General features: G+C 33.4%; 1 protein-coding gene across 2 annotated transcripts in view; it reads right to left on the bottom strand.

The window, feature by feature from the left end:
- Col4a5 (collagen type IV alpha 5 chain) overlaps positions 1 to 15,816 on the bottom strand; it is a 216,853-nt gene that overhangs the window by 44,223 nt on the left and 156,814 nt on the right. For both annotated transcript variants that reach the window (XM_077106377.1, XM_077106376.1), the window contains exons 32-36: positions 14,989 to 15,078; positions 14,393 to 14,542; positions 12,936 to 13,034; positions 11,551 to 11,640; positions 10,761 to 10,900 (exon numbers count right to left, since the gene is read on the bottom strand). In XM_077106377.1, the coding sequence (XP_076962492.1) occupies positions 10,761 to 10,900; positions 11,551 to 11,640; positions 12,936 to 13,034; positions 14,393 to 14,542; positions 14,989 to 15,078 (569 nt within the window). The remainder of the gene's footprint in view (positions 1 to 10,760; positions 10,901 to 11,550; positions 11,641 to 12,935; positions 13,035 to 14,392; positions 14,543 to 14,988; positions 15,079 to 15,816) is intronic.

Here is a 15,816-nt window from a genome sequence, read left to right as displayed (position 1 = left end):
GATAGACTACACATGTACATTGAAATTATTCATCTTATAATTGAAGGTTTGTACCCTTTGACCAATATTTCCAAAGTGCTGGAAACCACCATGCCACTTTCTATAAATTTAACTACTCTAGAAACCTCATATAAGTGGAATCATAAAATATTTGTCTTTTGTTTGCTTTTTAAGGTGGTACTGTGGATTTGTGCATGCTATGCAAGTACTCTACTATTGAGCTATATCCATAGCCCCCAAATTTGTCTTTTTGTGATAAGTTTATTCCATCCACTTGGCTTAATGTCTTCAAAGTTCATCCATATTGCAGCACATATCAAAACCTCATTCCATATTAATACTGAATAATATTCCATTGTACATGCATATGACATTTTGTCCATCCATTCTTCCAATAATGGACATTTGGATTACTTCCACCTTTTGGCTATTCTGAATAATGCTGGTATAAACATAGCTATAAAAAACATAGCTATAAAAATATCTAAGTTCCTGCTTTCTATTCTTTGGGATATCTATCTAGAAGTAGAATTGCTAGATCGTATGCAAAATCTGATTATACTTTTGAGAAATTGCCATGCTGTTTTCCACAGTGGCTAAACCATTTTACATTCCCACCAGCCATGCACAAAGGTTCCACATACTCCATACAGTTACCAGCACCTGTTAATTACTATTTTTATATCAATCTTCTTAATAGGTATCAAGTATTATCTCGCTGTAGTATTGATTTGCATTTCCCTACTGATTAGTGATACTGACCATCTTTTCATGTACTTATTCTCCATAACTATATCTTTTGTGGAAGAAGGTCTATTCAAATCCTTTGTTCATTTTTGTATTGGGCTGTTTGGGTAATTTTATTGTTGATTGGTAGGAATTATTTATGTATTCTGAAAATTACACCCTTATCAGATAAATGATTTGTACATTACTTTCTCTTTCTGTGAGTTGCCTTTTCCCTTTGTTGATACTTTTCTTGGATGCACAGAAAATTCTAAATTGGGTGTAATAATCCACATTATCTATTTTTCTTTTTGTTGTCTAAGCTTTTGGTGTTGTAACCAAGAAATCATTGCCAAATACAATATCATGAAGCTTTAGACATGACAATAGAATCAATTTTGATATAATTATACAAGCATGGGGTATGTGTTATTCTAATTAGGACCCCATTCTTGTAGATGTACATAATAGTGGGATTCACTCTCTGTTGGTCTATTTAACTGTCTTTAGGTTAGTATCACCCTGACCTGATTACTGTAGATTTGTAATATGTTTTGAATTCAATGAGTTCTTTGACTTTTTTTTTCAAAATTGATTTGGGAACTTAAAGAGTCACTTGAAAGTACATATAAATTTTAGAATGAATTTTCTATCTCTGTAAAATATGCTCATGGGACTTTGACAGGGAATTTGTTGAATCTGTAGATCACTTTGGGTAGTATTGGCACCAATCTTCCAATTACGGAACATGGGATGCCTTTCCATTGATTTGTTTTATTTTCTTTTAGCAGTATTTTCTGTGTACAAGTCTTTTACCTCCTTATTTAGACTCATTCCTAAATATTACTTTTTATTTTTGATGCTATTGCAAATATGATTGTGTTCTTAATACCCTTCCCTGGTTGTTGGTTGTTAGTAGATAGAAACACAACAGTTTTTTGTGTATTGATTTTGTGTTCTGCCACTAGGCTAAAAATATTTATTAGTTCTAACAGATTTTTTCATGTGTGAACTCGCTGTAGATATTTTGTCCATATAGGATTATGTCTGCTTGCTGTTCAATCGCAGTACTGGAAAAAAAATAACGATGTGAATCATCTCTGAATAAAAATAATTTATAATTTGGATGTCTTTTATTTCTAGTCAATTACTCTGGCTAGGATTTCCAGTAATATCCTGAAAAAAAGTGGTGAAACTAACTGTGAGTTTTTCATATATGGTGTCTATTATGGTACAGTTTCCTTGTATTCCTAGTCTGTTGAGTGTATTTATCATGAAATGGTGTCCAATTTTGTCAAATGCTTTTTAAAAACCTTTTTTAGTTGTATATGGACACAATACCATTTTTAAAAAATCTTTTTATGTGGTACTGAGGATCAAACCCAGGGTCTCACACATACGAGGCAAGTGCTCTACCACTGGGTCACAGCCCTAGCCCTTGTCAAATGTTCTTAATGCTTTGAGATGACTGAGTGATATGCTTTTGAATTTATTATGCTAGAATTTTATTTAGGAATTTTTGTATCAATATTTGAAAGGGATATAGACTGTTGTTTTCTTTTAGTGTCTATGGCTTTGGTATTGGGGTAATCTTGGCATCACATATCAAATTTGGAAATTTTCCCACCTCTTAAATTTTTTGGAAGAGTCTAAAAATGAATGATGTTAATTCCTCTTCAAATGTTTAGTACAATTCAGCAGTGCAGCCATCACATCCTGGGCTTTTCTTTGTTGGAAGGTTTTGGATTATTGAGTCAAACTCCTTACTAGCTATAGGTCTATTCAGATAATCTATTTTTAGGATTCAGTCTTAGTAGGCTATGTTTCTAGGAATTTTTCCATAGAATTATGGAAAAATTTCCATCTTGGTTATAAAATTTTTGGGCTTCTACAACCATTGGTTCTTAATACTCTCCTATATATATATTTTTTATTTTTGTAAAATCAGTAATAATGTACCCTATTTGGTGATTTTAGCTAGTTGAGTCTTCTCTTTTTTCTTAGTCAATCTAGCTAAGGGCTTTTAAATTCTGTTGATGTGTTTGAAGAGCCAACTCCCTGATTTTGTTGATTTTCTCCACTGTTATTTTATTTGCCTATGCTCTAATTTTTCTTTTCTTTCTTCTGTGAACTCTGGGTTTAGTTTGTTCTTTTTGTAATACGTTAAGCTTCAAAGCTAGGTTTTTGATTTGAGGTCTTTCTTCTCTAACATAAGCATTTACAGCTATCAATATCTCCATTAGTATTGCTTTCTCTGCATCCTGTAAGTTTAGGAATATTGTGGTTTCATCTTCATTTGTCTCAAGATATATTCTAATTTCCCATATGGTTTCTTCTTTTTTTCCATTGGTTATTTATTTATTTATTTTTTAATTTTTTTAATATTTTTAAAGATAGAGAGGGGAGAGAGAGAGAGAGAGAGAGAATTTTAATATTTTATTTTTTAGTTATCGGCGGACACAACATCTTTGTTTGTATGTGGTGCTGAGGATCGAACCCGGGTCGCACGCATGCCAGGCGAACGTGCTACCACTTGAGCCACATCCCCAACCCCTCCATTGGTTATTTAATAGTATGTTATTTAATGTACACATATTTGTGGATTTTCTTAGTTTTTGTTCTATGTTAATTTCTAGTTTTACTTCACTGTGATTAAAAAGACAAACTGTGTAATTTTAATCTTCTTATATTTATTAAGATTTTTGGCCTCACATATGGTCTATTCTATACTGTGAACTTGTAAAAATGTATATTCTTTTATGATGAATAGAATGTTCTTTACGTGTCTGCTAGGTCCAATTCATGTTTTTAAAAATTAGTTATTTGTTTTCCTATTGAATTGTAAGAGTTGTTTATATATTCTAGATAAAAATATTTTACCTATTATTTGCAAACAAATCTTAAATTTTAATATAGTCCAATTTATTTTTTCTTTGGATTATTGGTGTCATATCTAAGAAACCATTACTTAGCCTAATATCATAGGGATTTAGTGGTATTTTTTCCTAAGTTATCCATATTTTAGCTCTTATATTTAGGTATGATCCACTGCAATTTAATCTTGATTTAAAATATTTTTTAGTTGGTGATGGACCTTTATTTTATTTTTATGTGGTGCTGACAATTGAACCCAGTGCATCACACATGCTAGGCAAGTGTACTTCCACTGAGCTACAATCCCAGTCCATGATTTAATCTTTGTATATGACATGAGGTAGAGGATCTAAATTAATCCTTTTGCTTATAGATGTACTCTTGTCCTAGCATCATTTGTTGAAAATGTTTGTTTTTTTTCTTTTTAATTGTCCCAACGCCTTTATTGAAAATCAGTTGACCAAAAATGTCTGGATTTATTTCTGGGCTCTAATCCATCTCATTCATCTCTATGTCTATCCTATGACAATCAATTCTAGGCCTTTTGAGGAAGATCAAGTGTCTATGTCTATCCTATGCCAGTATCACCTTTACGATTACTAAGACTTAGTAGTAAGTTTTGGAATCCAAAAGGGTGAGTCCTTCAAATGTGTTCTTTTCATGACTTTTTGACTATTCTGGGTCCCCCGAATTTCTATATATATTTTAGGATGTGCTTGTCAATTTTTTTAAAAAACTTTAAATATCTTCATTTTATTAATTTATTTTTATGTGGTTCTGAGGACCGAATCCAGAGCCTCACACATGTCAGGCAAACACTTTACCCCTGAGCTACAACCCCAGCCACTGCTTGTCAATTTCAACAAAAAATCCAGGATTACACTAGAAACTGCACTGCATCTGTAATATGGCTAAATTTTAAGATGAAGTGAGTAATGGAGGTAAGAACCATTGTGCCATATTAAAATAAGGATATAGCTGGGCACTGTGGCCCACACCTGTAATCTTAGTAGCTCAGAAGGCTAAGGCAGGAGGACTGGAGTTCAAAGCCAGCCTCAGCAACTTAGCAAGGGCCTAAGCAACTTAGTGAGATTTTGTCCTGAAATAAAACATAAAAAGGGATGGGGATGTAGCTCAGTGGTTAAATATCCCTGGGTTCAATCCCTGGTACCAAAAAAAAAAAAAAAGTTTAAGACATTAAAGCATTCTCTATTAATGTTAGTTATATATGTATATGGAAATGAAAAAGACAGTAAGTTACATTTATTTAGTCTACTTAAAATGTTATAAACATTGAGAATTAAGTTTTTAAAATTAATTCTAAAACTTATCACCAACTCAGAAATATACACTTTTTTTCAGTAAAGGCAGAAAGTATTGTATTATTTTTAAGCCTCTCTTCCTAAATTTTACTCCATGTATGTATGTATGTATGTATAATATTTCAAAATACACTCTACTGTCATGTATATCTAAAAAGAACAAATAAAATATTCCTATAACAGGATTATTGTAAAAATTATATAAATTAAAGGTATAGCCTGAATAGTAGATACTACTCAGCCTCAGAGATGGGATATCCTTATTCTAAAGAAATGTAGACTTTTGGACAGGGCTAGGATTGTGGCTCAGTGGCAGAGTGCTCGTCTACCAGGCAGGATCCTCAGCACCACATAAATGTAAAATAAAGATATTGTGCCCACCTAAAACTAAAAAATAAATATTAAAAAAAGAAATGTAGACTTTTGGAAAGCAAATAATTATGACCTAATTTTTAGAGATTGTGTTTTTTGTAGCAAAAAAAAATTTTAAAAAGAGTTATCTAAGTTTTAATTAGAGCCACTGAGGGTACTTAGCCAAAACTGTCACTCTGACATGTTTCAGCAAAAAAATCACTTGGGAGAAATGGATTTGCAAAAAATGTCATGCAAAAGGAAGATATAAGATGTGAAGAGTTAGATACACTGCACGTAATTTACAAAACCTTAAGCTCATCCAAAGAAGAGTCAAAATTCTATTTAATGGAATTAGAGATTAAATTGCAGAATACAATTTAACTATTATACCACAGGCAGGCTTGAAATTGTTTATGAAAAGGAATACTAAATTTTAAAACCTTAGTATTTATCTAGGAAACAAAAATTCACCAAGAGTAGTTTGAACAGTGGCTCCATTCTTTTCACTGTATAGCTTACAATTTGTAGGACACATATTTTCTATGCCTTGGCACAGAAATTGTCCCATTACTTTCTAAGTTTGGATCAGCTTCCAATATTTTTTGGGGTATCAGGGATTGAACTCAGAGGTGCTTAACCACTAAACCACATCCCCAGCCAGCTTCCAATATTTTAACCTTTGCACTTTGAATCTTGTGAAATGTCTCCAAGAGTTCCTTTACTGTGAATTTTTCTGATGGCATCACTTCTCTCTAATATCTTCATTCTTTTCATCAATGCTACTTTTCTCATTTATTTTGTACAACATAGGCTACATTCTTGGCTTCCTATCGACTCTCAAATAGTGGCAGGGTCTACATTCCTATGGTTGGCTATTTTTTTTCTATAACTCTATTTACAACAGGTTGAAATCTCACTTCCAGTATTATCACTTCCCCCTTTCTACTTTTTCTTTTTATTATTTTGTGAGGCTTCACATATGCTAAGCATGCAATTTACAACTAGTGTACACTCTCAGCTCCATTTTCCATATTTTTTTGCACTTTTTTCTTGTCAATTTTCTCTTTCAATTTTTCATTTTTGTAAAATACCACATTGGTTTATCACTGGGAGACAGGGCTGTAACACAACTACATTCTTTGCTGTCAGTACAAGAACTGAACAGATGCATGGTGACTAATAATTGACAGAATTTGAAAGAAGTAAAATGACTATTCACCAAACATGATGCAATCTGTTATTTACATTGTAATTTATGGACTGAAAACTAATATACCATGGTAACTGAGACTGGAGTCATGCTGTTGTGCACCAGTATTATTTTAACTAAGTTGTAACTGAAACTTGTATGTATCAGATGTGTGCAAAGGAATGATGGCCTATGTATAATAAACTGAGCTACAAAACCTTAATGTTTCATCCTTGTTCCTCTATTATCTATTTTGAAAACAGCAGCTGTTACACACACACACACACACACACACACACACACACACTTAATATGCATTAATATATAATCAATCATACTATGCTTTATATTTGTTTCCTATTTTAGTCAGGAACAAAAGCCCTAACTATAACCTATAAGGCCCTAGATAATCTGATTACCAACCTGAGCCATCTCCTATTTAGTGTCACCTCATTCATTCCATTTAATCTTCACTGGCCTCATTTATGTTCCCTAAACACATCAGGTATGCCCCCACCTTAGGGTCTTTGCATGACTCACTCCCTTACTGCAGTGATGTCACTGCTCAATTGTTATCAGAGAGATTTTCCATTAATGACCTGTTCCAAAATTTAACAATTCCCAGCAATTCCTACCTACATCCCTTGCTCTACATTTTATCTTGAGATTTATAACCTTCTAACATATTGCAGACTTATTTATTTTGTTTAATGTATATCTCCTTGACTACATAAAAGTACCAGGTTGGCAGTGAGGTTTTTTTCCTTTATCTTTTATCTTTAGTTTTTGGTGGTGCTGGGGATTGAACCCAGGATCAACTGCATGCTAGGCATGCATCCCCATCCCTGCATTTGTTTCTTTTATGATGTAGCCCCAGCACCTAGCATAGTGCCTGGCACATTACACATATTCAATAGATAGATTTTGAATGAAATAAATGAATACAAATTCACCTATGTAAAAAATTTAAAACCTCTCCATACGGAAGTACACTATAAACAGTATTATTACTTTTTTATAAATTTATTTATTTATTTTTATGTGCTACTGAGGTTCAAACCCAGGGCCTTGCATGTGCAAGGCGAGCACTGTACTGCTGAGCCATAATCCCAACCCCAATGAACAGTATTATAAGACAAACAATTGATGTGGAGAAAATATTTGTGGCATATATAACAGTGAATGTAACTTCACTATTCATAATGTACTTTTACTAATCAGTATTGAATATTATCCTTTACCTAAAAGTATGAGGCAGAGTAAAACTAGACAATTTACAGAAGAGATATGAACAGATGAACCTTACTTGTACTCAGGAAAATTCAAATATAAACAAATAATTATATCCTACTTCTTACCTATTAAATTGGCAAAGTTAGAAAAATTGATAATACTCAATATTTATAAAATGAAGAGAATATTTTATTGTAATCACAAAATATAAATGAGTAGAGATGTCTGATAGAAACCTATGACAGAACTATCAATATTACAATGGCAAATACATGCTGGGACCTAGCAACTCTGCTCAGAATTTATTCTATGGTGATATTTATCAAAGATTCTTTAGATATCTATACATATGTAAAATATGAATAAGAATTTTCAGTGTCATATGATTAGACTCATGAAACTATAGAAATGACTTCAGTATTCCTAATAGGTTAAATTATTTCTCATAAACCCACATAGAATATAGCATATAATTACAAAAAGAATGATGTACATATTTATGGTTTGATAAAAAACAAAAGATTGCCATGAAGTAAGCCAATCCCCAAAACCCAAAGGCCAAATGTTTTCTTTGATATGAGGATGCTGACTCCTAATGGCAATTGGTGGGTAGGGAGCATGGGAGAAATGGAGGAACTTTAGATAGTGCAAAGGGGAGGGAGGGAAAAGGAGGGGGCCAGGGGGTAGGAATGATGGTGGAATGAGTTAGACTTTATTACCCTAAGTACATGTATGAAAATAATTTGTGTACAATCAGTGACTTAAAAAACTGTGCTATATATGTGTAATATGAAATGAATTGCATTCTGCCATCATGTATAACAAATTAGAATAAATAAATAATTTAATAAAAATTGGATTGTCAAGAATTCCTAAGCTATGACAGCTAAGTAGATGTACAGCATGGTTTTATGTATGTGAATAAAATTACACGAAGACATTTCAGTGTGGAAGATGTACCATCATTTCACATATCCATAATTGAGGAAAATGCTTCCAAGTTTAATTGAAATATTCTTTCCATTGTAAGATGTACTCCAATACCATGGATTTTTAAATGTAAAAAAAAGGAATTTTAAAAGTAATGAAATATCCTAAATGCATGCACATATCTGTATTAAAACACCTTTCTGGAAGAGTAAATGAGAAAATGCTTAAACTGATTATCCTGGAAAAAAAGGGAAAGGGGATTTGGAGCTTGTGAACATGTAGAAATAATATTCTCAACTTATATCTTTCCAAATTGAGTTCATTTTAAAGTCAAGTTCATGTTACTATTATTATAAAAATTTACAAACACAAAAATTTCAATGCATTTATCCTTGACCCAGCAATTTCACTTTTAGGAATCTATTCAGCATAAATAATTATATATGTGTCTGCAGAAAGAATGTACATGACAAAGAAAACTAAGATATACTGAAAAAGAAAAATATGTAAGTGATAAAACAAGGCTAAGTATAGTGTACACAATAATTCTACATATATAATGTGTGTAGACAAGAGAACTCAAATTCCTAAATTTTACTTTCTGTTGAAAGTGTGCTTCTATAGGGAAAATATAAGAAAAAATAGAATAGGACATGAATTAGAGTTTCACTTTTACTCTTTATATTTCTGTGTTTTATTTTGTAATAAAACATATACTCATGTATTACTGTAAGATGTAAATATAACATAAAAATTAAAATCTACTTCAATAGACTTTACATTATAAAGTGGAATTAATATGCAGACTTCTCTTGATTATCTCTCTTTTTTTCTAGTACTGGGGATTAAATCCAGGAATGCTTAACAACTGAGCAATATCCCCAGCACTTTTATTTTTAATATTTATTTTTTAGTTTCAGTTGGACACAATACCTTTATTTTATTTATTTATTTTTATGTGCTGCTGAGGATCAAAACCAGGGCCTCGCACATGCTAGGCAAGAGCTCTACTGCTGAACCACAACCTCATCCCCACCTCCAGCACATTTTATTGTTTGTTTGTTTTTTTTATATTGTCACAGGTTCCTGCTCAGTTGCTTATGGCCTCAATAAGTTGCTGATTATCTCCTATAATAAGTGGATCAAGTGGACAATTAAACTGTAGTCCTTTTGTATATTATGTATGATATGCCTCTGGTATACTGAAACACATTCAAAAGGAAATTATTGCCAGGTGCAGTAGCACATACCTGTAGTCCCAGCTACTTGGAAAGCAGTAAACGAGGATCACAAGTTTAAGACAAATCTTGGACAATTTAGTGAAAGCCTGTCTTAAAATAAAATAAGGGCTGGGGATTTACCCTAGTGGTAGAGTGCTTTGCCTAGCATGTGCAAGACCTTGAGTTCAATCTTCAGCACTGCAAAGAAATAAATCATCTCTAAAATATAATTCTATAAATTCTTATTTAAGAAGAAATTTTCACTAATTCCATGCAAGTTGGGTAACATAAATACACCTTAGCTCTGTATTCTGACTGCATGATTAAGGGAGTTATTACATTTTTACATGGAACTCAGCAGTTGTTCGTACATTCTCGTTGAGTCTAATGGTTCTAAATATGTTCTAACTTTGATTACTTGAGAAACACCACCCAAGTTTTCATACTGACTAGGGAGCACAGAAGTATGTAAAACTGTATTAACAAACTAATCCAGATATGCAGTTAGGCATACTAATATACTTTAATTAACTGCTAACGTCACTTTGTTTTCAAATATTTCAAAATAATTAATAATAATATTAGGGAAAAAACATCAATAACTCCACCACTAAAAAGGGAAAACCAAAACCAGGCAAAAATATGCCTCTAGTTTATTGAAACATATTCAGAGATTAAGATACTGGAAAATCAAAGAAACCAGAAAGTTTTTTTTCCTTTTTTTTTTGGATTTGGTGCAAACCTGAAAACATATCTTCTTACAATCTAAGAGAAATGAGAAGGAACAAAAGGAACAAATTTCTTATCCAGTATCTACTGTATCATTCAATAAATTTCTTAATGAAGAATTAAGAATTAGTATTAATTTAAAAATTACAACAGCTCAAGCATATGACTAGAATATGATTTTACCTTTGGGCCAGGAAGACCTGGAAGACCAATGCCTGAAACACCAGGATCACCTTTGTCTCCTTTCTTTCCAGATAATCCTGGGGAGCCAGGTTTTCCAGGAACTCCAGGAGGTCCAGGGGGCCCTTCCATACCCTGAGGGCCTGTTAAAATATGTAATATATAATATTTTATTAAATATTCTTTAATGATGGCATATTTAAGATGCATATGACCAAGCAAAACATAAAAAAACCAAAGCTGTAAACTCTTGAGTTATATCATAATGAGCTTCACAGTCAGGATCATATAAAGGCCTATTTTTAAAGGAAGTTCAAATAAAAGGAACACAGCTAAAGAGCAGATATGCTTGTGAATTTTAACTTTTAAAATTTCTAAAGTTCTTTTCCTTAATTCCCCACATCAAATATTTTTGTAACAAGGGCTGGGATATATCTCAGTGGTACAGTGGTTTCTTACCATGTATAAAACTCTGGATTCAATCCCTATAGCCATTAAAAAATTGTAACAAGACTTCTATCCATTGATTACTTTAAAGATGGTCCCAGTCTGAACCTATCAACACTAGTTCCTTTCCTTTCTTTTCTCCCTTCTTCTTCCCTAATAAATTCCCCTCTTTTCCTTCCTTTCTTTTTCAGTGTTACAGATCAATCCCAGGGCCTCATGAAGACTAAGCAAATGCTTTACCACTGAGCTACATCCCCAGGCCCTTACACTAGACTCTTCTGATAAAAAGAAGATAGTCAATCACCTTCCATTAATAGGACCAAATATATGGGAAGTATTCACTCACCTGGAAACCCCATGTCACCTATATTTCCTTTAAGTCCAGGAGGTCCTATAAGTCCTGGCTGGCCAGGGAAACCAGGGTTACCCTTGGGACCTAGAACAGTGAAATTGGTAAAATTAAGACAAATAAGCTCCAGCATGGGATTTGATGGGTTAAACATTAATATGTGATTAAGGTCCACAGATACAACTCAGCATGAAACATCAAGCAATCTTAGTAGTACTGCAAAAAAAGGGGAAGGTGGAGAGAGAAAGAAAACAAAAAAATAAAATGAATCTCATTAGAAACTTATTACAATATAATTATGGTAATAGAGGTCTCATAATATAATTTTAAAAAATACCAGTATATCTTGTTTCTTCCCCTAAAACTTTTCTAATCACCTAAGGTTCTATTTGTTGCATTTGTATAACTATGCTTATTGTTTTGTATTTTCAAAGATAAATCAATATAATGAGTTTATTAAAAGATTAATAAATGATGATTAAATCAGTATACACACATGGGAATTTCACAATGAAACAATTCATTGATTTGTACAATTAGTATGTGCTAATAATTATAACAAAATAATAATTTTAACAAAATAATGATAAAGGCTTTCCCATACAGAGCCTGATTTTATGAGACCAAGAAGAGCAAAGGTAGTAACCTGTCATGATACAGCCCTAGTACAGTAGGTCAGAGAGTGATAATGGTTGATAGGTTGATGTAGAGGCACTTGGCAGTCACCCCCAACAGGCATAGCTGTTCTGTCTGTATATTCTTCCTAGAGCGTAGGTGCATCAATTCTGTGATATCATCTAGGTGTTTTCCAAGGACCACGGTGTTGTTACCTTAAACACTTTTTTTTCCTTATTTTTTTTTTCTTTTCACATTGATTTCTAGCTTGGGGAAGAAAATTAAAAATGCTTGAGCCACATCCCCAGAGCCCTAGAAATTTTTAAAAATGGAACTGGCAGTCATCTGCTTTAAAATAGTGTAATGACAAATTTATCTGAAGGCAAAAACAAAACAAAACAGGAAACAGTAACCTACACACACACACACACACACACACACACACACACAGACACACACACACATACACTGTGATTTATAAGGTTTATAATTGTCATTTGCAACATATAAAATAAAGCACAGAACATACTTGAACCATACTTCTATATGTACACTGCTACCATAAAAGAGAAGAAACTCAATGAGCAAAACAAAATATCCTACAAATCTTATCTGTTGAAACTTGGGCCAAATGGAAATGTTTTTGTTGAAAGTGAGTTCCATGTTACCATGACCAGATCCAAAGCATCATCAAACATGAAAAATACATAATTATTTTTCCAGGATTCTGGGTCAAGTCATTCAAATAAGTGCCCTATGATACCTACCTGGTGATCCTGGTAATCCAGGTTGTCCACTCAGTCCAGGTTGCCCTGGGTCTCCAGGCAATCCTTGGTAGCCTTTTGGCCCTGGAACTCCAGGAATACCTTCCAAGGATGAGTAAAAGAGACTAGTTAGGCTAATTATCATTATCTAATAAACTAGTTTGGCAAAACAAGCTACCCAAGTGTTGAACTCTAAGTGAAATAAAGAAACTGATGTGGTATGAACCAATAATACTGGACTCATACTAACGACTCTACTTTTTATTAATCTACCACCAAAAAAATTCAGAGCACTTAATAAAGTAACTCTCTCTTTGTAGTTCGGTGTCTTACAGTATAAAATGAAGAAGCTGGGACAGATAATCCCTAGACTATCTCTCAAATTCAGTGGCTATCTTTAATAAGCCCATAGTAGATGTCAAGTACGGTTTACTGCTCCTATTATACAGAAAGCATGGTATCTCTCTACACACACATTCACATGTATACACAACCGAAAATATTAATGATTGGAACACAAAAAGAGTTATAAATTTACTACAAGCTGCAAATGAACATAACTAGATTTAATGTTCCATATTGTTTGAAAGGCTATTCTACATAGATTGGGTTGGAAGAGATTTGAAAATTTTGGTTTTTTTTTTCTGTGTTTTATATATTGTCTTGTGCTTATCTATATTTTGTAATGTTTTGTTATGAAGATGTTATACTTCTATAAAAAGGAAAAAAGGATATTTTTTAATTTCAAAAATCCACATTATACTTCATACCTTATTTGCTTCTAATAAAACAACTATAAAAGCACAGTTGTTCCCTAGACCTACTTTCAATGACTTTCCCCATGGCTGAACTTGGCTATTTACAATCCAATATTTGTTTATCTTGCCAAGGTAGAATAACAGTGAACTATATTTAAAAGCCAAGTTTGATATGGATATCAAAACACTACAGTTCAACAATGTGCCATTCATCCCCATCTGGTTTTAAGAGGAGAAAATGAAAAGGAGTAGCAAATTTCCTAAACAATGAAATCTATTTTTGAAGTGAGTGTGGCTATATATCCTTTTCTATCTACTACATCCTATACTACTTTCTGTAAGGCTTGAAGGTGACTGGCAAAGTCTACTTTAAAATCTCCCAGCTTGTGATAGGAAAACTACAAAGAAAATATTTGAACAAAAGTTGATCTGTCAAAAATTATAAACCAAGTGAAAATTAATGTTCTTTAGCAAAATCTGATGCATCTAAGTATGCTTTATTGGTGAATTCTCTTATTACAAGTTACTTTTCATTTTATCTAAAAATTAAACTTCAGGGGCTGAGGGCATGTGTAGCTCAGTGCTAGAGTGCATGCTTGGCATGCAGAATGTCCTGGGATTAATACCCAGTACCACCTCTTCCCCCAAATTAAATTTCAGACATATCAGAAAACACATCCATAAATACATGCATTCACTCACCTGGTAATCCAGGTTCCCCCTTCTCTCCTTTTGAGCCCAGGAAATTTGGATCCATCGGTCCAGGTGGGCCTGGAAGGCCAGGTTCTCCTTTTCCACCTTTTTCTCCTGCAGGGCCAGGAAGTCCTGGCTGACCCTGCAAGCCATCATCACCTAAAATCAACGTGTGTGGGGGAAGACAAAGCAGATGTGATTTATCCATCTACAATTCATACATATATAGTTTATGTTTAGTAGTTGGGTTGGCTGCTAGCAACCCAAAACATTATGCAGCTTAAGTTAAAGTCTATAAATTTCTTGAGCACATACACAGTTTTAAACTCAAATAACAATATTTCCTTCTGTAATTCTTTGACAATGATAGACTGCCCCTGCCAAAAAAATTAATCCTTATATTTAGAGCTAAGCATTTACCATGTTTTCTGGTACCAAACTAAGTATATCACTAAATTTAAAACAAGAGCTTTTTAAATGCATACAAAGAAAACACTAAGCACTGTTCATTTTGAAGTAGTCACATAAAAATATTCTGTACCAACATAAAGGAATCTTTAATTTTTGTTTCTTATACATATCTGCTAGCATACTCTGAATATTACCTTTAAGACCAGGAACACCACTTCGTCCAGGAATTCCTAAAGGTCCTGGTGGGCCAGGAGGTCCTATCATACCCATTTCACCCTTGGCACCTTTGAAGAATATCAATAAGTAATTTTTGCCTTTTTTGACTTTGGAAAGATAAAAAATAAGTTTTAAGATGTCAACTGCAAAACTACTATAGGTTGGAAAGAAAGCACTGTGAAGTTTTACCTTTTTCACCTATTGTAACCTTAGTTCCCACTATTGCCAATACCCAGGAATACAGACATTCATTGTGGCAGCTAATCACCAAAGATGGCCTCTCAATGAAACATATTTCCCAGCATATACATTCTGTGGTAACCCTCTCCCCTGGAATAAGAGCTGACTCTGTTTTACCCTTGACTAAATGACATTATATAACTCCCAAGGTTAGATCAAAAGAAGTCTTGAGGCTTCTATGGGAGTCCTGGGAACACTCACTTGTGGCTTCTGAGACTCTTTCTCTTGGAATTCAGCTGTCATGGAAGGAAGCACCTAATCTGATCCTATGGTGTGAGGAGCTCAAGTCATGCAAAGAGGCATCATGGATTATGAGATGCCATGTGAACCAAGGTACACTCAACATCAAAGAAGTGCCATTAGCCCCAATAACTCCAGTTGGGGCCATATGGGTTATAGATAAATGACCCAGGAAATTACCTCTTAGTTTCTGACACTCAGAATCTTGAGAAAAATAAAAAGGTTGGTTTAAACCATTAAGTTTTTGAGTTATTTATTATACAATAATACATAACTGGAACTCTCATCTCTATTGAGAGTGCACACAGCAAATTGAGGTACAACCA

The sequence above is a fragment of the Callospermophilus lateralis genome, chromosome X, assembly GCF_048772815.1.
Source record: "Callospermophilus lateralis isolate mCalLat2 chromosome X, mCalLat2.hap1, whole genome shotgun sequence".
In the NCBI taxonomy this organism is placed as follows: domain Eukaryota; kingdom Metazoa; phylum Chordata; class Mammalia; order Rodentia; family Sciuridae; genus Callospermophilus; species Callospermophilus lateralis.
This window is presented reverse-complemented; position numbering and strand designations above follow the sequence as displayed.